The following is an 18,977-nucleotide window of genomic DNA, read 5'->3' as shown; positions in this document are numbered from 1 at the left end:
CCTTCTTACGAGTAGGCTCCTTATAACGAGTTCCTACTAGCAAGGCTAATTGCTCTTGCATATTCTTCAAGATTTCGTGGTTGAGGAATCTTCCGATTTAGGAGAGGGAGATCTGGAAGGCGCTCTAGGATCTCCTCCATTCTCAGAGTCTGACCGTATTCTCGCCCTCTTTACTACCGAAGGCGCTCCTCCTTCTGAGAAGCGCTCGGGACTCGAATTGATCTCATGTTCCGCAGGCGCCTGGCGCCTGGCAGGCTCTTGCATACTCCTCTTCAAAGGACGGGAAAGATTCGACTCCTTCCACCCTCTTCTCGGAGAAGGCGAACTCGACGACGAAAAGCACTCTCGTAGGACCCTCTTATAGCGGTCTTTAGCAGTCGATACGATCGTTCTGCCGAAGGGACGCCTGATCGTTGGGGATTCTCCACAACCCCCGTACGGCTTTCGACTTTCCCTTCTCCTCCGGGCCAGGGAGCTTGGAAGAGGTCTAGGCCTGGGAGCGTCGCAGAGACGACCAGTACGCCCCCTCCACTACACTGGGGACACCTAATATCACTGTCACATTCACTTTGCTTACCTTCCAATGCTGCGACTTTTTCCTGCATTTTCGAAGGGAAGCTCTAAGTTCTGCTATTTCCGAAGCCGAACTAGAGGGATTAGACCATTTGTGAACGGGCTGAAACAGAATGGTCATTATCATCATAGGAAGAAGCTACAGAGCTAGAAAGTAAATCATGAGAGGCAGACCTTCTATGGGTTTTTCTTCCTCTCTCTATCTCTCTCTAACTTCTTCAAGTAAGAAGCTAGATTCTTCCACTCTTGTGCACTCAGATTCTCACACTCATTACACGTATTCTCAATTGGAACATTCAACCATTCTACACCTTCTACAACTAGTGTGAGGATCTACCGAAGCTTTCGGAATCCTCACCTTACAGCCCTCATTCACACACACTCTGAAACTAACACTAGAATCAGAACTATTCACAAAATCCAAAAACCAAGTCCAAAAAACAGTCCACGATAGCGAATGCCAAACAACGATCCAAGTACGTCACCAAAATATCAGCGAGAGATGATCAAAAGCTTTGCGAAAAACGAATTCTAGTCAGGAGGAAGTAACAACAATGTTGATACAAGCGGCGACAGAGAGAATATGATTAGAAAACGGGAATAGTTCCTAGCCCTGCCACCCAGAGCAGGGCGGTAGATCACCTGACCTACCTGTAGCGAGTGCCGCGAAATTTGAAATTCTGTCGGGAACGACGGAGTCTATAGCTATGTATATATATCTGACAGGTAAGTTGAATGTATGAAAACATAATTTTTTTATCCAAAAGCCACAAATAACATACATGAAAAATGTAACATTTTAATTTTCATTAATCCAATAAAACAAAGTTGACACAAAGACATGAGCTATAAAGTATATGGTAAACCAATAGCCAGAGTACACCTACTGAAAAAACCTTCCCATTAGAAACAAATCTAGTCATACTATTCCTAAAAGATATCCAGATCCTTCCTTATTAAAAAACTGTTACTTAAATTACTCTGGTGCTAACAACTGCAAGTGCATTCAAGTGACCACTCTCACTTGAATGCACTAAAACCAGTCAGTATGTTGTAATGCCATTCAACAAACACGCCTCTAAAGTGTACGGATAATGAAGTGCTCACCTAAACAAGCACACAAAATATCGGCTGGGCTAACAAATGAGACCAAATGTGTAGATATCCCTGCAGATGTGAACTATACTCCCATGGAAGGGTACAGAACAATGAAGAAAGCAATATACCTGCCTTGCAAGGGAGAAGTTTTAAGTTGGGAAAAAACCTTGACAATGAGAAAAAAAAAATCAATGAACCCCGCATCACAGGTTTACCAATTTCAACGATAAAATTTGGGAAAAGGGCATGGCAAAGACACTAAGAAGAGAAGGACATCACTTGAGCTTAACGGACATGGAGCAGAAGTTGGCTGGCAGCTGATGTCTGGGTCAATTATAAACTAATTGGTTCAGATAACGGAATTACCATCTCTTCCAGGGGAGGGCAACTGAGTCACCTCTTATGAGCTGAAGTTCCCTATCTTCTTTATCAATTTGCCCACCCTTTGAGCCAGAGCTCGAGAGGGTGGCCCAAAAGGTCTAGGAAAACTTCTGGTCCTTCCATGAGGAATAACCTAAGGGTCTATGTCACGGTTGCAGAGAGGTCTGTCTTCCTGATAGTACCAGACAATGAAGGAATGGACCTGGTCCAAAACACCACAACCAACCTGAGTCACAGCAGTTGGAATGATGTCTTATCTCCAGAGTGCATCAAGTTAGCACTGTAGGAGAGTGCCTACTGTTGACAATTTTCATGCACGTACAACCCCAGACCGAGTAGAGAACAATCAGAAAGGGTTCAAGAGCTAGAGGAAAAGGAGCCCAGCTGGAAAAAACCTAAAAGTTTCGGTCGTGTACGTAAATGGTGAAGAATACAGTGGACCCCCCGTATTCACGTTCTCCGGATTCACGGATTTCTCTCGGGAACGTTTCCCCGCATTATTCGCGGAAAATTCGCGCATTCGCGGTATTGTTCTATGAGAAATATCCATAAATTCCTGGTTTTTGTGATCAATTTCATCATAAAATGCACTTTTTGTGATAAAACTATTAAAAAAACCAAGTATGAAAATTTTTAGTGGTTTTTCTTAAGTTTTAACTAACAAAATAGGCTGTTTTTAGCGCTTTTATAGGGGTTCCAAACATTCGCGGATTCTAACTATTCACGGGGGGGTCTGGTACGCATCCCCCGCGAATGCGGGGGGAACACTGTACACACCCAGAAGACAATGGTGAATGTCTTTGGCTTTTCTCTGTTCTTGCAGAACCTCATACACAGTGAAAGGCACCAGCAAACATACTTTTACAGGAAAACACCAACATAGACAACAAGCATCGTACATATAGTTAGAGAGAGAGAAAAAAAACAACTACAGAAGCTTTAACTGCACTGATAGTCAAGAGATGATGCCTTAACTTGACCATGACCACAGAAAAAGTGTTGGTTTATGGATGGTGAGGAGGCTTCCCTCCAAATCCAACCCTGGCTCATTTACCAGCCAACATCCAACCAACCACCATCTTACCCATTCACCTGCCTGCCTCCAATCAACCACCTTCTTACAAAGTTTCAATGACTGATTCCAGCTTTCACTCAGGAATGAACCTATATACAAGGTTCTGCTTTTTGTTTCCCTATGAATAAATACATGATCCTCTCATTTCTGGCCAACCAAAAAATCAAACTTGATGAAGGGTGAATCGATGGTCATTGTATGCTTTTTCCTTAAGAATGATTAGGAACAATTGGAACATGTTTCATTGTCTTCCAATAGAAGTAGGATGCTTCTTGTTTGGAGGGTGCTTGGAATGTGCAAGGAACATGCAGCATATGGGTATAGGACAGAGGAGCTTTTGCAATTTTTTTTCAAGATGTACAAGCTCAATAATTTATACCAGAAAATTCTTAAACAGTTATAATCAACCTTTTACATATAAATAAGATAACTATAACCTAAATAGAAAGAAAAAAATTTACAAAAAATTTAATAGGAAAACAATGTCAAAATATACTACATATTACTTTCCATGAAGTTTAACCATATGCATTTATAAACGTCTTTATTCAAGGGAATACCTTTATACAATCAATGAAAGAACAGTGATATTGTAACAATAATAGTAAAAATTCATTATATTAGTTTGAAAATGTCATCAGACTAATATATTAATCTAGTCTTACTGGGATTTGATAATGAAGGCTGGCAGCCTAGCCTAACATCTGGAAGTTTGGCTCTTTATTCACACTTCAACAAAATATTTAATGTGACATGACCAACATCAGCAAATTAGGATATGTAAGGTTTAGGGTCACTTAAAAGGAAAAATGGTGTATAGACTATGCTAATTTACAGTGAACTAGGTCTGACAGATTACATTATGATGTAAGTATCCATTTATTGTTGCTGCTCGTGTACAGTAATCTATTCTTGCACCACCTATATTATTTTTACTTGTCTCTCCTTTTTAATTTCAAGATGGAAAAGACAAATAATAACCATCATTCACCCCTGGTGATACTGAAATGTTAGCAAAACATTATAGTATAATAAAAAAACACATTGGGTAGGCCTGGCAGGCTATTTATTCCAAAGGATGATTATGAATAGAAGTCCCTCAATGAGCTGGTATTAATCTTGGTTTGCAATAATCCTGACAAGGACAAGACTAGGGTAAAAACATATTATAATCTATGTTTACTGAAATAGGACCAATGGTATTATTTTACTTTAACCCTTTTTGCATTTTGAACTTGAAAATATAATTTTCCTATTTTAATGTTTACTCTGAATGCTTCTGATATTCATTTTGTTTGTGGATGAATACTTGTATATCCTACAATTTGGGGGACCACAGTGGAAAAAACTGGGCTTCTGGGTGGGGGAGCGCACACAGGGACAAAAGGAGTGAAATACAAGGACATTAATCCTATTCAATGGATCAATGTAAAGGAAATGGCCCAAAGGTATTATCTGTTGATAGGAATTTTCATTTTAAAATATAAAAAGGTGAATATTATATAGTCCAGGCGAGATTATTTGAGAAGTTTACAGTGATTAAAAATTTAATTTTTCTTACTTTATTTATGTACTGATGCTCATCCCTGAGGGTCTGGTACTACATATACACAGTGCCCCACAGAGCTTCCAACTCAAGGATGGACGCAAGAAAATAACCCAAGGACAGTAAATTTCTCAAAATCTGTGGAATTCTCTGATTATCTCAACTGTACAACATTACATAAGCTACAGCCTTTCTTTTTGGTTTAACCATGAATGCACATTAATAAACTTTATCTTGATGCGGTCGTCTCCTTTACATTTGCCTTTTGATAGTGATAGGATAAAAACCGACTGGACTAACCAAGCCACTTTCTACCGCATTTGAAGCCACCCTCCAAAAAAAGTACTTTAACACGTCCCGACACCAGAGATGGTCATCAGTCATGAGTTGTTGGTGGTGAGAGCAGGAGCTCAAGACCTCTACTCTTCTTTCGAAGTAGGTATTTTCTCCAAAGTTAGAAATTAAGGCCATATTTTAAGATTAAACAGAGGGTAATGAAAAGTCTGGCCCTACCAGTGCGCACTACTTCCATGACGCTTTCAAAATTTTTACTTACAACTATGAATATTTCGAAGATTGATGTCATCTCGATGTTTGCGGAGTCGCTTGTGTCAATAAACTTCCCATTCCAGGTGCTAAATCCGCACACCACTTGCACACATAAGACGCTGGGGCACTTTCTTCATGAACATCGTAAACAATGACTTCCCACTACTACATTTTTAAGGAAACTACGATTCTTGGTAGAAGAAGCGTGCAACAGATAATTATTTAAATAAATAGTTAAACGGCAGTATAAGGTCATGAATTCCATAAATTTTTTTACATATTCATGATTATTAATTTGAAAATATTTGTTGCTGAAAAAGTAACTATATTCATGACTCAAATATCAACAGTTTTGCTTGTGAACGGTACCTACAGTGTTCTTCACGCTCTTCAATTGTTTATCAGTGTTGCCAGTTGGTATGGGTTTACCCTCCAAACTGGGTATGAGACTTACACAAAACCGGGGAAATAAGCGAAATTAGCGTATCTATTTGTAGTATATATACATATTAGAGCAATTTTATCATTATTGCATTACTATGACAACTGGAATTCATGAAAACAGTTTGTAAATGGATCGGCGTATGTGTTAAGCTCCACTTGATTAGCAACGATGAGTCATTTTGCCGTCATCTGCTCGTATGTACTTCAGAAATATCTGTAATTTTTCGGGGTTAATTTGGTTGCAAAAGAGGGATAATAGACATGAATTAAATAAACATTTTGAAGTAACAAAGTAAAGTTAAACTAAATAATGAGTAAAGTAAACAATTAAGGGAAATAAGGTTTGCACCTCATAAAATGTGTACTCGTGTGCTGCCCGTAACTGTGTTTATGGAGTGAGCACTTAGGAACCAGGAACAGCAACACAGTTCAAGTGCAATTTGGAGTGAATTAAGATCAAAAACATGTATATAATTACAATCAAATAAGCACTGTGGAGTTTCAGTCGTGATGGCAGTAAGGATAAAAACCACCGATTACAAGGTAAAAATGAATTTCAGTTTAAACTATGACCCCGGGAATAAGAATTTTCATATTTTCACTAATATAGGCAACAAAATGTTGTTTTATTGTGCTGATTACAACTGCAATCTTGAGTAAAATCAATAAACGTTACATATATATGCTAACATTGTTCAATTGAGTGCTGGGAAGGCTGGGAAAGATGGTGGCTTGGCTGTGGTTACGAATGATTCCTCACGCGGTTGCCACCATATTGGATTTCAAAACTGCCTTGAAAACATATTTTATGAAGAGCATCACATGCTTATTTTAGTTCATATGGTGCTTTCATATATCACAGTATGTTGATAAACTTCAATCTTTTGAATGGTATCCTTCAAGATGTAATTGTATTCTTGTTTCACCAATTAAAAGTAATTCTAAAGAAAACTTCCGCACGGACTGCAAGGAACGTAACCGCAGATACGACATCCACTAGGGATTGGGGCGTCCAATGATTTTCGCTGTGTTTAGTACTGGCCCCTGGGGGTTAATTGCAGTTGTCCGAATAAATAGGGTAAAAAACCGCATGGTACAGGGGTGGACCATGTACGATCAATGTGTACAACCCCAAGAAAAGTACATTATAACGCGTCCTGACACCGGAGTAGAGGTCTTTAGCTCCGTTTCTCACCAACAACAAGTCGCGACTGATGCCCATCTCCGATGTCAGGACGCGTTATAATATACTTTTTTTGGGGTTGTTCACGCTGATCGTACATGGTCCACCCCTGTACCATGCGGTTTTTTGCCCTATTACTTAAAATTCTTGTTCAGGAGGTTAAACTGCATAGAAAAACCGCAACTGCCATAGTCTAGGTCGCCACAGAATAGTAATATAGATCTACCCAATTAAATATAGAGTGAATAAGGTTGAGCTACGCGATGACGATGGCTCTGCTGCGGTGCTTCCCCCTATAATGCACCTGGGTAAGTAATCCGGGCCCTAGGTTAGGATAGGTCATTTACTTATGGAAAATGTCAGAAACTTGATGAACTCCAAGAAACAATAAGCTAATGTGAATTAATCTTAGCATAAAGGGACAATGACAAACCTTCCTGGGCTATCAGGAGAAAGAATGACAAATGACAGAGCAGGCTTGGTATAACCAAAGACATCTAGGTCTTAAATCAAAAATAAAAGTGCGAAAAATCATTTAGGCTACCTTGATACCTGAGGAATAAGCTTCCTATAGCATAGGTCCACGACCGCAGACCCGAAGGAAGAAGACCCAGCCAAGGCCTCCTTCCTACCGGTGCGGCACAGAACACCCACAAACCGAATTTTGACAAGTGGACACAAAGTACCCTAGCCAGCGCTTATTTCGCTCAAGAATTGCGTCGAGGTCATACTCCATTGCCCCAAAATGTTCATGAGGATTCTGACTAACGAGAAAAACCGACCCAAAATCCAAATCTTTCACCGCCAAATCGGCGACTCCTGAAGACGAGACACTGGAGGCCAATGGGCCCAATTGACGGCCGATCTCCCGAAGTACTCTCCTCAGGCACAAACCGAAGCCATGAAAACACGTGACGCCAACTTACCTTGGTCATTTTCTGGATAATACCCGTTACCCTCCATGGTGCGGTCTCGATTTTCTTATTTACGTTTGGGATAATTCGTCCTGCGAGACGCTACAACAGAGGGCGCTCACGACAGGCTTTGCCACAGGAGGCGAATATTCCACGGCAGGGAATGAGAGGTCGGGATTGATGGGTCGCGGTTTCTGCTATAAATGTTCCTCGAGGGTTATTCTCAGCTCATTTCATCATTCAAAACGCCTTCTGGTGAACATTGAGTATCACTATTCTCATCTACCTACAACGCTTAATTTCGGGAGTCTCCTTAACTGGTTCCCACTTAGTCCACCTGCCGGTTGAGGTCGTAATTTTCTTGAATCACTTCTTTCCCAAATTGCACCGACATGATTTACCTACTTTCGTTTTCATCTGTCTTAATTTTGTGATTCTTCACAAATGGCCCTCACTTAGTCCTGTAGTCGGTTGAGGTTTATAACTTCCTTGAATAACTTTCTTTTAAACTTGTATACATTACCCACCAAGACTGTAGGTAGATACAACAAAATACCGCCTGAAGTGAAGATCATAAAAGAAGACAGCACATTTAAAAAAGAACTAAAGACTCTTCCATTCTGCAGGAGTTACGATACTGATGATAAAATACTAAAAGACAATTATATAACATATATATATATATATATAAGAAGCAACTTTAGAAAACGTATACAAGGTCCCGCCAGAGAGGGAATTATCCCTGTGGAGGGCCGTACTATACTATACAAAACCAAACACATAAACAAATGAACGAAGGTCTATATAATATGAGCTGTCTTTCGTCTTTTTCTGGGTTAAAAGAGACCAGAGGTTCACGCCAATCAATTTTTTTTTTTTTTTTTTTTTTTTGCTCATGTAACATTACTGTTCTGACAGTAAGGGCCTGCATGGTTTGGCACATGTCCGGCTTAAACTACATAAACCGACCCTACTTTTAATCATCATATTTGCTTTGTGGAAAGTTGCAGCTTAAATTTAAATAAACCCGTTTAAAGCTTTTTTCTGACTTGTCTGTTTCTCTCATAGTAATATTACTATCCCCTCTCTCTATCTCTAACGCCATCCCTCAAGGATTTGTCATTCCCCTCAGTGTTTCTGCAGTTCATCAACGCCGACCACAAAGCTCCCTCTTGTTCTACTCTCTCATACACAAAACATTTTGTTGTCTGTATATTTGCATTTCACTCTCATAATCTCGGTCCTCTCTGACCAGTTGCCTGTTAAGCATGCTTTAATGGTAGTACTATTAATTCATGTAGCCTGCTTCTTGTTAGCATTTTTCAATGCTCCCTTGACTTAGTTTTCTTTATATCTCCTTTTGGGGGACGGGGGAGGGGTGAGCAATGATACGAAAAGCAAAGGCTAGACTCTTATCTATGTATTGTGCGCAACTGCTAAACAATCACATTCCACCTAGTTTCCCACGCACCCCCGCGATTTGTAAAAATGTACCAAGACTATATACAACAAAATACCGCCTGAAATAAAGATCGTACAAGAAGAAAGCAAATTTAAATAAAACACTGAAGACTCTCCTATTCTGCAGGAGCTATGATGCTTACGAGAAAATACTAAACAATTATATAAAATTTAAGAAGCAACTTTGAAAACGTACATACAAGGGCCCGCCAGAGAGGGAATCATCCCTGTGGAGGGTTGTACATAAAACCAAACAAGTAAACTTGCTACTTTTTTACTCATTAAAATGTATAAAAGGCGACAAAGTTTTTTTTTTCTGGCAGCTCATCTGCTTAGAATAAATCATTTATATTTTCTAAGAGGCTGGGTTTTTATCACTTAAGAGCGAGAGGATCAGACGTGTTTATAGTTCCGAGTGAAACTGAAATTACAAGCGAAGCTGTTTTCAATTCTATTATACCCCAGTTAACAGGGTTACCTAGGCATTATGGTGACCTGTCCCTCTTGCTAGGAAGATGATAGTGGCGAACAAGAAAAACAGATTGGGTGAGAACGTGGTGATTGGTAGGTACCAAATGTGTGCATCTTGGTGAAGTAAGCAAAAAAGAACACTACGAAATTGAAGTGGCTATGCCCAAACTGGTATGAGAGTGTCTGAAAATGGCGAAATGATTGTGAAATTCTTCAAGATGAATACAAGAAGCTTGACAAGAAATTCGAGAGTCAACAAGCCAAAATTGCTGAATTGCAGGATCAGCTGTCCATCGCACTTGACGACAGGAGTGTTGTGTCTGCACTTCGGCCCGGTTGCCGATGTGCGAGATGGGCTATGAAACTTGAGAATCTTCAACCTGAGAAGATTACCTATGCTGACAAAGTTAAAAGAAAGAATCTGTTGATCAGGAAAGGTGATGTTGCAAATGCCTTACACGATATCTTTATTATTGATAGATACTAAATAGGTCGACGAAACAAGGGCATGTTATTTTCAATTTTACAATAAACGTATTCCAGACCAGGCTACGAATAAGATTGGCGGTAATGTTCAGGGAACTGATATTAAGAAGATTGGAAAATATAAACCTAAGATCATGATTGTCAATACATTGAGGTAGAACAGGATGTGGTATAAAAGATATGATTGAGAGAAATAGTTACTATCTGCAATCTACAAGTTGATTAGAGATGTACTACGATTTCTCCAGTGCATTGTCTGATACTATGATATGGAGGATCACATAGCTAACGTGGAATTTGCTGTGTGATCAAATAACTCTCATAAATTAACTGTTAATTTGATACTGGTGGTTCTGCGAGCGCTATAGATGAGCGGAGACACCTGGATAAATTGTGTACTATAAATAAAACCAAATGGGCAACAGTATCCGATAATAAAGCTATAGAATCAGTGGTAAGTAACTCAGTAGACAGTCATAAAAAAAAAAAAACCATTCCAGGGATAACAAAGCCAGCTAGTTACACAGAACAAGTATACAGCAGCTGATACATTAAAATTTACGAAAGCACGGGGCTTGCGTGAAATAGAAGAAGAAGAAACTTCTTTCTACCTGTAGGATACTTTAGGAGGGAGGTGGGAAGCAATCCATTTCCATGCTCCCCGACGGACTAAAGATAGAACTAACGAAAATAACTGATTACTTCTATAAAAAAAAAAAAATTAAAAGTTGGTTTAATAACAGGAACGTGCTTCGTTACAATGAATGACACCGGGTTTAAAGAGCAATACAATTTGGAAAATAATATTGTAAGGTGGAATTTTACCAACTGCTAGACCATGTTTGTACTGGTACGGGAGAAGACCTATTGATGAATGGTATTTGACAGGTCTTCTGTCATGTTGTTTGTACTAAAGATTTATTGATTAGCAATCGATCTAACCAGGAATGCTGTTATCACTGATACTATTACGTGTGATGCTATTTTGTTGTAAAGAACTTATAAAGTCTCCCGGAATTAAAAAAAAAAAAAATGTTCATGAATAGAATTTAGGCCAAGCATTGGGACCTACGGGGTCATTCAACGCTGAAACGGAAATTGACAGCAAAAGGTTTGAGAGGTGTAACAGGAGGAAATTCGCAGGTGACTATGAATCACTTGTTAGGAGAGGGTTGGAAGAAAGATGGAAGAGAATGTGAAAGGATGTACAGTAAAAGGAACGAAAGGGGTTGCAACTAGGGGCCGAACGCTACAAAGAACCAAGTCATGCTTACAGGGCACTGATGGGCCTCACCCCCAACGGTTATTCATTAATTGGAAAGCAACATTTTTTTTTTTAAATGTCGAAAATGAAAAAATTTTGTTAACACCCGGCCCGTGAACATTCTGATACCTGAGTCCAAGAGAGTTTTGACTATCGATTCTTGGCGAACAAGTTCAGTTCCTGGGATAACCAATAAAACCGATATATAGCAGAGGCAGAATAGAATGAATTTGCTGACAAAAACATAGAAGTTAGTGGGTAACTACAGTATATATATAAAAGTTGGATCGGGAGAAGCTCAAGGTGTCCACCAGTCTGTCAAATTGTGCCAAGAAGAATATACACATGATTCAAAGCTAATGTCAGTAAAAGACTTAATGCATGTCTCTGCTTCGCGGGTGAATATTAATAACATTATTAGGATGAGGAAACTAGGGTAGATCCCCAAGCAGAAAAGCTATATGGAAAATAAAGACCAAATTCCTTGTAAAAAAGGAACTTCGTCAGGATATACCATACCGAACGACTAAGTCCTGATTTCTATGTGCGATGGTTCGAAGAGAGGACGAAATCATTATCAACTAAAAAATTCCTCTTCGGTTAATATATATAAAATTATATTAATTCCGAGGTAGAGCGAACTGGATATTAAAGGACATTTGTAACTTAAATGTATATATATATATATATATATATATATAGATATATATAATATATATATATAATACACCATGCAATCATTAACAGATATTAAAAGGACATATTAAAAGAAGCAAAAATATCATAGAGATTTTTTCATGCTGAAAAACTGTATGCTAAAAAGCTAGGAATTATGCTATACACATTAAAAACCTGGCATAATTGTAAAAAAAAATCACTATAAACTATATGTAGGCTACGTACATTATTGATGTCAAATTTTCTAAGTAATCACAAAGATTTGATCGAATTTGTACATAACTTAACATTTCTGTTGAGAAATCCTCACTTACCTGGATGAAAACTACTAAGGTAGATATTATACACAGACAAATCAGCATACGTTCATCTTACCAAATGGTATCAACTTAGATCACATGAGGGCAGTTCTAATGGTGGTAGCATTCTACAAATTCTTCTTGCATTAGCTCTCTCTCATCCCTCCTTTCCAACTTACCTTTAAGGCCAAAGGACTCGCTTCGAAGTCCAGGAAGAGAAATTGATGAGCACCGAAATTCCAAACTATTTAATATAACAAATTACTCCCAGATGACAATCTTGATATACTGAAGATATATCTAGGAAAAAATATACATTTGACAATCTAGATCAAATCCCAGTGGGAGAAGTGTTAAGGTTAGAAGTAAACGTATCCTACGAGGTAGGCTGAACTGCTTTTAGTCGTGATCTTGAAAACAGACACTTCAAGGAGGCTAATGTCATGAATAATTATGTAAAACTGAAAAAAAAAAAATTCTCATATCTCATTAAAAACACCAGTTAACTTTTCTCTACATTAAAAGAAATATCAAGGCATAGACAATGAAACATTCTATGACTTTACAAGAAAAATGAATAATTAATGCGAGAATGAACATCAACATGAAAGATGGCATACGGTACCTCCTTGTCACAGACTCTCTTGTACAAGCCTTCTGCAATTGTGGTACTTGGAAGTGATCACTGGTCAAGTATTGAGATGCCAAACTTGTATTTTACAATACAATTTACTTTTGGGATTTGTCACCAACACTTGCTATACATACATCTTAGGATGAAATCTGAACAAACACTAGTATGTAATATCTTTGAGAGCACATGTTGCTCAGCAGCCATGGGGTTGGGTTATAAGACACAGATTTGCATGGGTAAGACCACTAATGTATGTTAAACAAAAAGGTGAGAGCTGCTGATTTTTGAATGTCAGTTTGCATTATCCTTTGCAACAATTTTAAACTGGCTGGCAATATTTGATATTTTCCTCGTCTTCTACTATCATTTATAATATCAAAATGTTAGGTCTTACCTGTGGTACAGGTTTAATTCAGCACAACATTTTTTCCCAGTTATAGTAACTGGAAGTCAATATCCTTCAATTCATATGGTTTTTTTACAAATATCCTGAGGAAGTCACCAACGTGGCAAACAGTCTGTGGATAGGGATGCTCGGTTGCTTCAGCAGGACTAAATAGTTGTCCTGGTCTCCTTCCATATCAGCAACCACTTCACTGAACCCTCTCATATTGTACACCAAGGCAAGATCTAACTGATTATTATAAGGTTTAGGCCATTGAATCAAGTGCTGGAACCTACCTTAGATATTCCACACATTTTTTATTTAGTTTCTTTTGAAGGACAACAAGAAGATTAAAAGGTTATTCACTGCCAGAGAATAAATACAATTTGTAGATTTATATTTCATTAAAGATCTTAGTGTCTTGTAGATACAAATGTCTACCTACATCTACAATAATTTAAAATTTCTGAAATATTCTTAAAATCTAAATAGTACCTCCTTATATATGTGTGCCATATTCATAACAGCATGCCCTAATCAACAAGGGACACTGGATAATGCATACATATAATCTTCAGTTAATCTAGTGTGCTCAATTCTAAAGCAGGTCAGAGCAATTTTAAACTTCCTGTTCAGCAAGTTCCTCAGCGGTTTACCTCTCCACTAAACTTCTCATGATGCAAAACCTGACATTCATTTTAGGGAGTATTATTCTATGCACACCACCTCAAGACTTCATGACTTCCATTGCTGTTGCTTTATGAGGGATCCTTACCATGCAGCTGTACCAGAATGAAAAAATGATGTTCATGCATTTGGTAAATACCAACTCCATTTACTATATATCCAAATAGGTAGTAACAGACCCAACTGAATATGCCATCTCAAAAACATCAAGGATGGTTGAACTCCAAAGGCAATACACTGGGGAGAAATGTAAAAGGAGAGCCAAGTTAAAGAGACCTTTTCTACGCCAATCCGTCTCCAGAATTTCTATATCAAATACAAATTAGATGAGTGGTGATAAAGTTCACAGGATCAATGTCCTTCAGGAAAAAGGATAAAGGGGCACAATGACGAAAGTCTACAAAGAAACTGAAATGGGGAGGACCCTGGATGTATAAAAAAGGTGATATTGACAATTACAAAATTTAAGACAACACATTTTTAATTCTGTTTTTGTGCTGCTGCCCTCTCAGTGCTCCTTTCAAAGTAATAAACGATCATGAAAAAGTGACAACAAAGGTATACATGAGGAAGTGGGCGCAGTATGCAGTGTAAGAGAGCAATGATGGTGGAATGATGTTGTACAAAGGGCAACAGATTTCATTTCCTGGATTCTACCAAAATGTTAACTGTATCAGGAAGGAAAAGGTACTGAGTGATCAGCTGTGAAAAGAATAAGAGATTGAAACACATATAGCTGTTAAAAAATATATATACATATATATCCAAGGCAAAGCAAAGAATTCAAGACACTGAAGTACAAATACCATCTCTGAAACATTTACATTCCATCTGATATCATGATACTGTAGTAACTCTCATATGGGCTTTAGATGTTGTAGCTTTCCTGCAATCATGAGGTAAGATTGTTGCACTGGAGCAAAATAAAACACAAAATCAGGAACATACTTAGATAACATGTACTTACATTTAATATAGCGCAATCAATCTATTTATCTAGTATTGTACATTATTTCATATATTCTATACCAAGTATATAACAAAAATCACAAAGTAACATACTGTACTATGTAGTGTATGTACATACATATGGGACTTTAGAGTTATTTATTGTATGTAACACGTACATACCATAAAAAATATTCTATGGCATATATTTAGTGTATGCATAACCACAAATTTTTACATCAGTCCTCAGTCAATGTATTCAAACAGATTCTGTTGTCTCTGCATCAATTTCAATCACCATGTTTCTTCTCTAGTGAAAAGTACACTCCCTTTGGTATACAGTGCTCGCAATAAACAAATGTCAACACAAACATTCTACACCATTTGAGATAGTATACATAAGTAACAATAGTTTTGTCTACCACAAACATTTAGAATTTAGACACCATGGAACCCACATTCCTATCTGATACAAGAAGCTCTCATCTTTATGCCATAATTGTCTCTATCGTATAAAAATTTTCGCAAAATAAAAAATAGTGTTCTAATACTTTTCCTCTGCCCTTGCTTTCATCCTATTAATAAATGCTTGTCCTTTGTTCTTTCTGAAAGCTTCATAAGGGTCACTTTGAACACTGGGGACACCTAGCCCTCGGAACCTCTCCTGCGGTGTGTCACGGATCTCTGCAGCTGATACAGGGTCACTGATGCCTTGTTCTTTGACACCAAGGCCTGAACCGCCCCATCCCATCTTTCGCAACATCTGGTGACCTTTATTATTCTCATCCAACCGTTGGTCTAACTTGGGAAAAGCTCCTCCACCCCTGATACAAAAAAATAGATAAACAAAAGAAATAAAAATAATTCTGAAGTCATACAATATGAATATCCCAAATAACTAGCATATCAATAAATTGAAAAAAAAAAAAATCAACAGGTAAGAGCATTTTTTGAAAAAATGACATTTATGGTCACATACTATAGCATGCAACTAAAAATAATGGCTTTGGCTTTATTATTAAACAATAAGGCAGTAACCGGTTATCGACAATCTGATTTTATGGCGCTTGTCTGGCAATAACTGAATTTTTGGTGCCAATATGTGCCGATCCCCGTTATCGGTGCCAATAACCAAGGATCTGAGCCGATACCCGGGGATCAGCGCTATTATCACCGATTTTCTATTATCGTCATGCCGTCAGGAACAGAAGCACTGCTGATAACCGGGGACTGCCTAGCCACTTCTGATATGGCTTTGATTCATTATTTGTGTCAAAAAAATGGTCTGTCATTAATTACAGTAGTACACAAATGTAACTTCTACATTACCATCATGAATCACCAGTTCTTGAAATGTTTCATGATGGACATATGATAAAAATAATTTGCTTTCAACTCTAAATTTTTCTATTTTGTGTCATTAAATCATCATACATTGTTGCATGAGGAAAAATATTAAGATAATATTCAATGTAATTTATTCTCACTGATAATAAGACCACTGCTTTAGTTTATGGTAGGATAACTGTCTCTGCAATACTTTCACAGGAACACAAAAACGCAAAACAGACTTACATGAAAGAAGGTGGCGATGGGCTTCGTGAACGTGATCTTGTAAATGGTACTTTGGTTGGAGATGATTTTGGTGATCTTGATCGCGATCTTGAACGAGACTCGGAACGCCTAGGAGACTCGGAGCGTGAACGACTTCTGCGTGGTGAAGGCGTCCGGGATCTGTGTCGGGATCTTGGAGGTGGTGTTCTGGAAAATTTCAAAATTTCTGATTCAATAATGTTAGAATAAAAAATAATGCTATAAAAATGAAGCAAGCACATTACACTACAAAGTCAACTTCCTAAGGGACTTATTATTAATAAGCAATATACAAACATTATCTCAAATAAGTATTAACTAACATTTTATGATTTTTTTTTTTTACAAGAGTTCATTAAAAAGTGTCTTCTTTTGCAATGTGTTGAGGTTGAGTCAGAACTTTGAGGCATGTGAGAAAATGGAGCATATTACTTGATTACAGTAAACTGTATAGTACCTAGATGGTTCCATCAATAGAAATTACATGTATACTGTAGACCTGCTGATGGCAGAAGAAACTAACTCCAACCTAAAAAAAAATTATGACAAAAGTCCCTTGAGTGGAAAACTACCTGATAAGTCAACAGGCCTTAGAATGAGATTCAAAATGGATGAATGATGTAGTATTTTTCAGAGTTATTTGGAATACCTGGAGGAACTCCTTACAGCAGTACACTCATACTAACCTAGAAAGGGACCGAGATCGAGATCGTGGTTTAGGCATTCGTCTTACGTGTGGTGGACTGTGACTAGGAGAACGGGAGCGGGAACGAGTCATGACTTTTTCTTCAATAGCCTCTGGGCTTACCGACCTGAAAGTTACAATGGTTTATAACTGATTTTCAAAGTAGTACACCTTTGAACCTTGGGTAAATTATTTATTACTTTAAAGCTGACACATTATAAAATGCGAAAGGATAACATTTATAATTTTCTCTGAAGTTCATTCATCTAAACTTATGAGAAAGAAGGGCTGTTCCTTTGGTTCTAAGGCAATTGTAACTAGAGCATTCTTATATTACCATATTTCAAGAAAAAAAGGCTGAAATGTGAGGAAAACTGGAAGATTTACCTATATCTTCTAATTGGCTGGTCAGATGGTTTCTCCTCTTCTTCTGGAGGAGGCTCAATCACAACCGGTGATGGGGATCGAGACTTCTCCCGTATTCCTTCTGTTATTTCCATTTCTTTTCTTTTGACAGACTGACTTTTGTCTTTATAGTAATCATAAAGGCCCAACTGTTCCCATCCTTCACTAAAAATAAAAATGTAAGGAAAGAAAAGAATGAATAATACAGATAATCTTGTGACATTGTTCTCGGTGTCTGATAGGCCAAGAATAACAAACTGCTACACTACCACATTATCACCATCAAATGACTACAGTATGCAGTTATAACTTGCTAATTACAATAAGTAACCAACTTACAAAAAACTCAAATGGCAAACTTGAGTTTAAATGACACGAATTAAAATAATAAAAAATAAATACTACCTGGACTTAAGGCATAAGAGCCCTGACAAAGTAAGAGAGAGTGAGAACTTTCACATCAATTTTGTATAAAGTTATCAGATTACAACTTTATTTATTAAACTTCCTGAAAGTCTTCTAATATGTAACTTCTGAACAATTTCTTATATTTACCTACAATTTTATTATTTGCTTTCATTTGTTTGCAAATTTAAGTACATAATACATTTTCTGAAGTTCCTAAGCTGCTTTTGGTTTCTCCTATAAATTATATTAAAATAATTATCAAAAAGATTTTTCCTGCTATCGTATATACCTGTTTTGCCCAGCCATGCTCTAGCTATATGTCTCAACAGCATTAAATGCTTACTTGTTACAAAAAAAAAAAAAAATGGTTATATTACTTTCTGCAATTTGGGAGGTCATACATGCCACCAAATACAGTATCTGAATATATGTGAATTTACAAAGTTCAACACTATCACATATAACCACAATACTGTGCAGGGCAAAGTACAGAGAGCTCAAATGTTTTCCAACATATCAAAATCTGGTAGCACTAACCTATTCCTAGGTTTTTCATGTGAAGGGGGAGCATAAAAATTCTCTACTGCTCTTAGCAATCGTTCACTTGGTGGAGTAGGTGGGGGAAGCCTCAACTGAGCTGGATCAAGAGGCCGATATTTGTGATTTTCTATTTTTACAAGAGGTGCCATAAGTCCAGCTGGAAGTTCGTAGTATGGAACAGTTGGGACTAAATTTTCCTTCTGTTCTTCAACAGCAAAGCCAGGAGGTGGCTTGCTGAAATCAACTAATGGGAGACCTGGAAAATATGAC

General features: G+C 37.7%; 2 protein-coding genes across 5 annotated transcripts in view; both read right to left on the bottom strand.

The window, feature by feature from the left end:
• Positions 1–8,088, bottom strand: part of LOC135195506 (spermatid perinuclear RNA-binding protein-like) — a 76,173-nt gene extending 68,085 nt beyond the window's left edge. Inside the window, exon 1 of one of the 4 annotated variants that reach the window (XM_064221731.1) lies at positions 7,776–8,088. In XM_064221731.1, coding sequence (XP_064077801.1) covers positions 7,776–7,812 — 37 coding nt within the window. In that variant the 5' untranslated portion in view covers positions 7,813–8,088. The remainder of the gene's footprint in view (positions 1–7,775) is intronic. The other 3 variants (XM_064221734.1, XM_064221733.1, XM_064221735.1) reach the window with 3 other exon arrangements.
• Positions 8,089–14,861: 6,773 nt separating this feature from the next.
• The window catches only part of LOC135195505 (calcium homeostasis endoplasmic reticulum protein-like), a gene marked incomplete in the record, with an annotated part of 85,830 nt that continues 81,714 nt past the window's right edge, over positions 14,862–18,977 (bottom strand). The window contains 5 exon segments of the mRNA XM_064221730.1: positions 14,862–15,900; positions 16,652–16,837; positions 17,356–17,481; positions 17,742–17,924; positions 18,705–18,963. Coding sequence (XP_064077800.1) covers positions 15,621–15,900; positions 16,652–16,837; positions 17,356–17,481; positions 17,742–17,924; positions 18,705–18,963 — 1,034 coding nt within the window.

Source organism: Macrobrachium nipponense, chromosome 16, assembly GCF_015104395.2.
Source record: "Macrobrachium nipponense isolate FS-2020 chromosome 16, ASM1510439v2, whole genome shotgun sequence".
NCBI classification, from domain to species: Eukaryota; Metazoa; Arthropoda; class Malacostraca; order Decapoda; family Palaemonidae; genus Macrobrachium; species Macrobrachium nipponense.
This window is presented reverse-complemented; position numbering and strand designations above follow the sequence as displayed.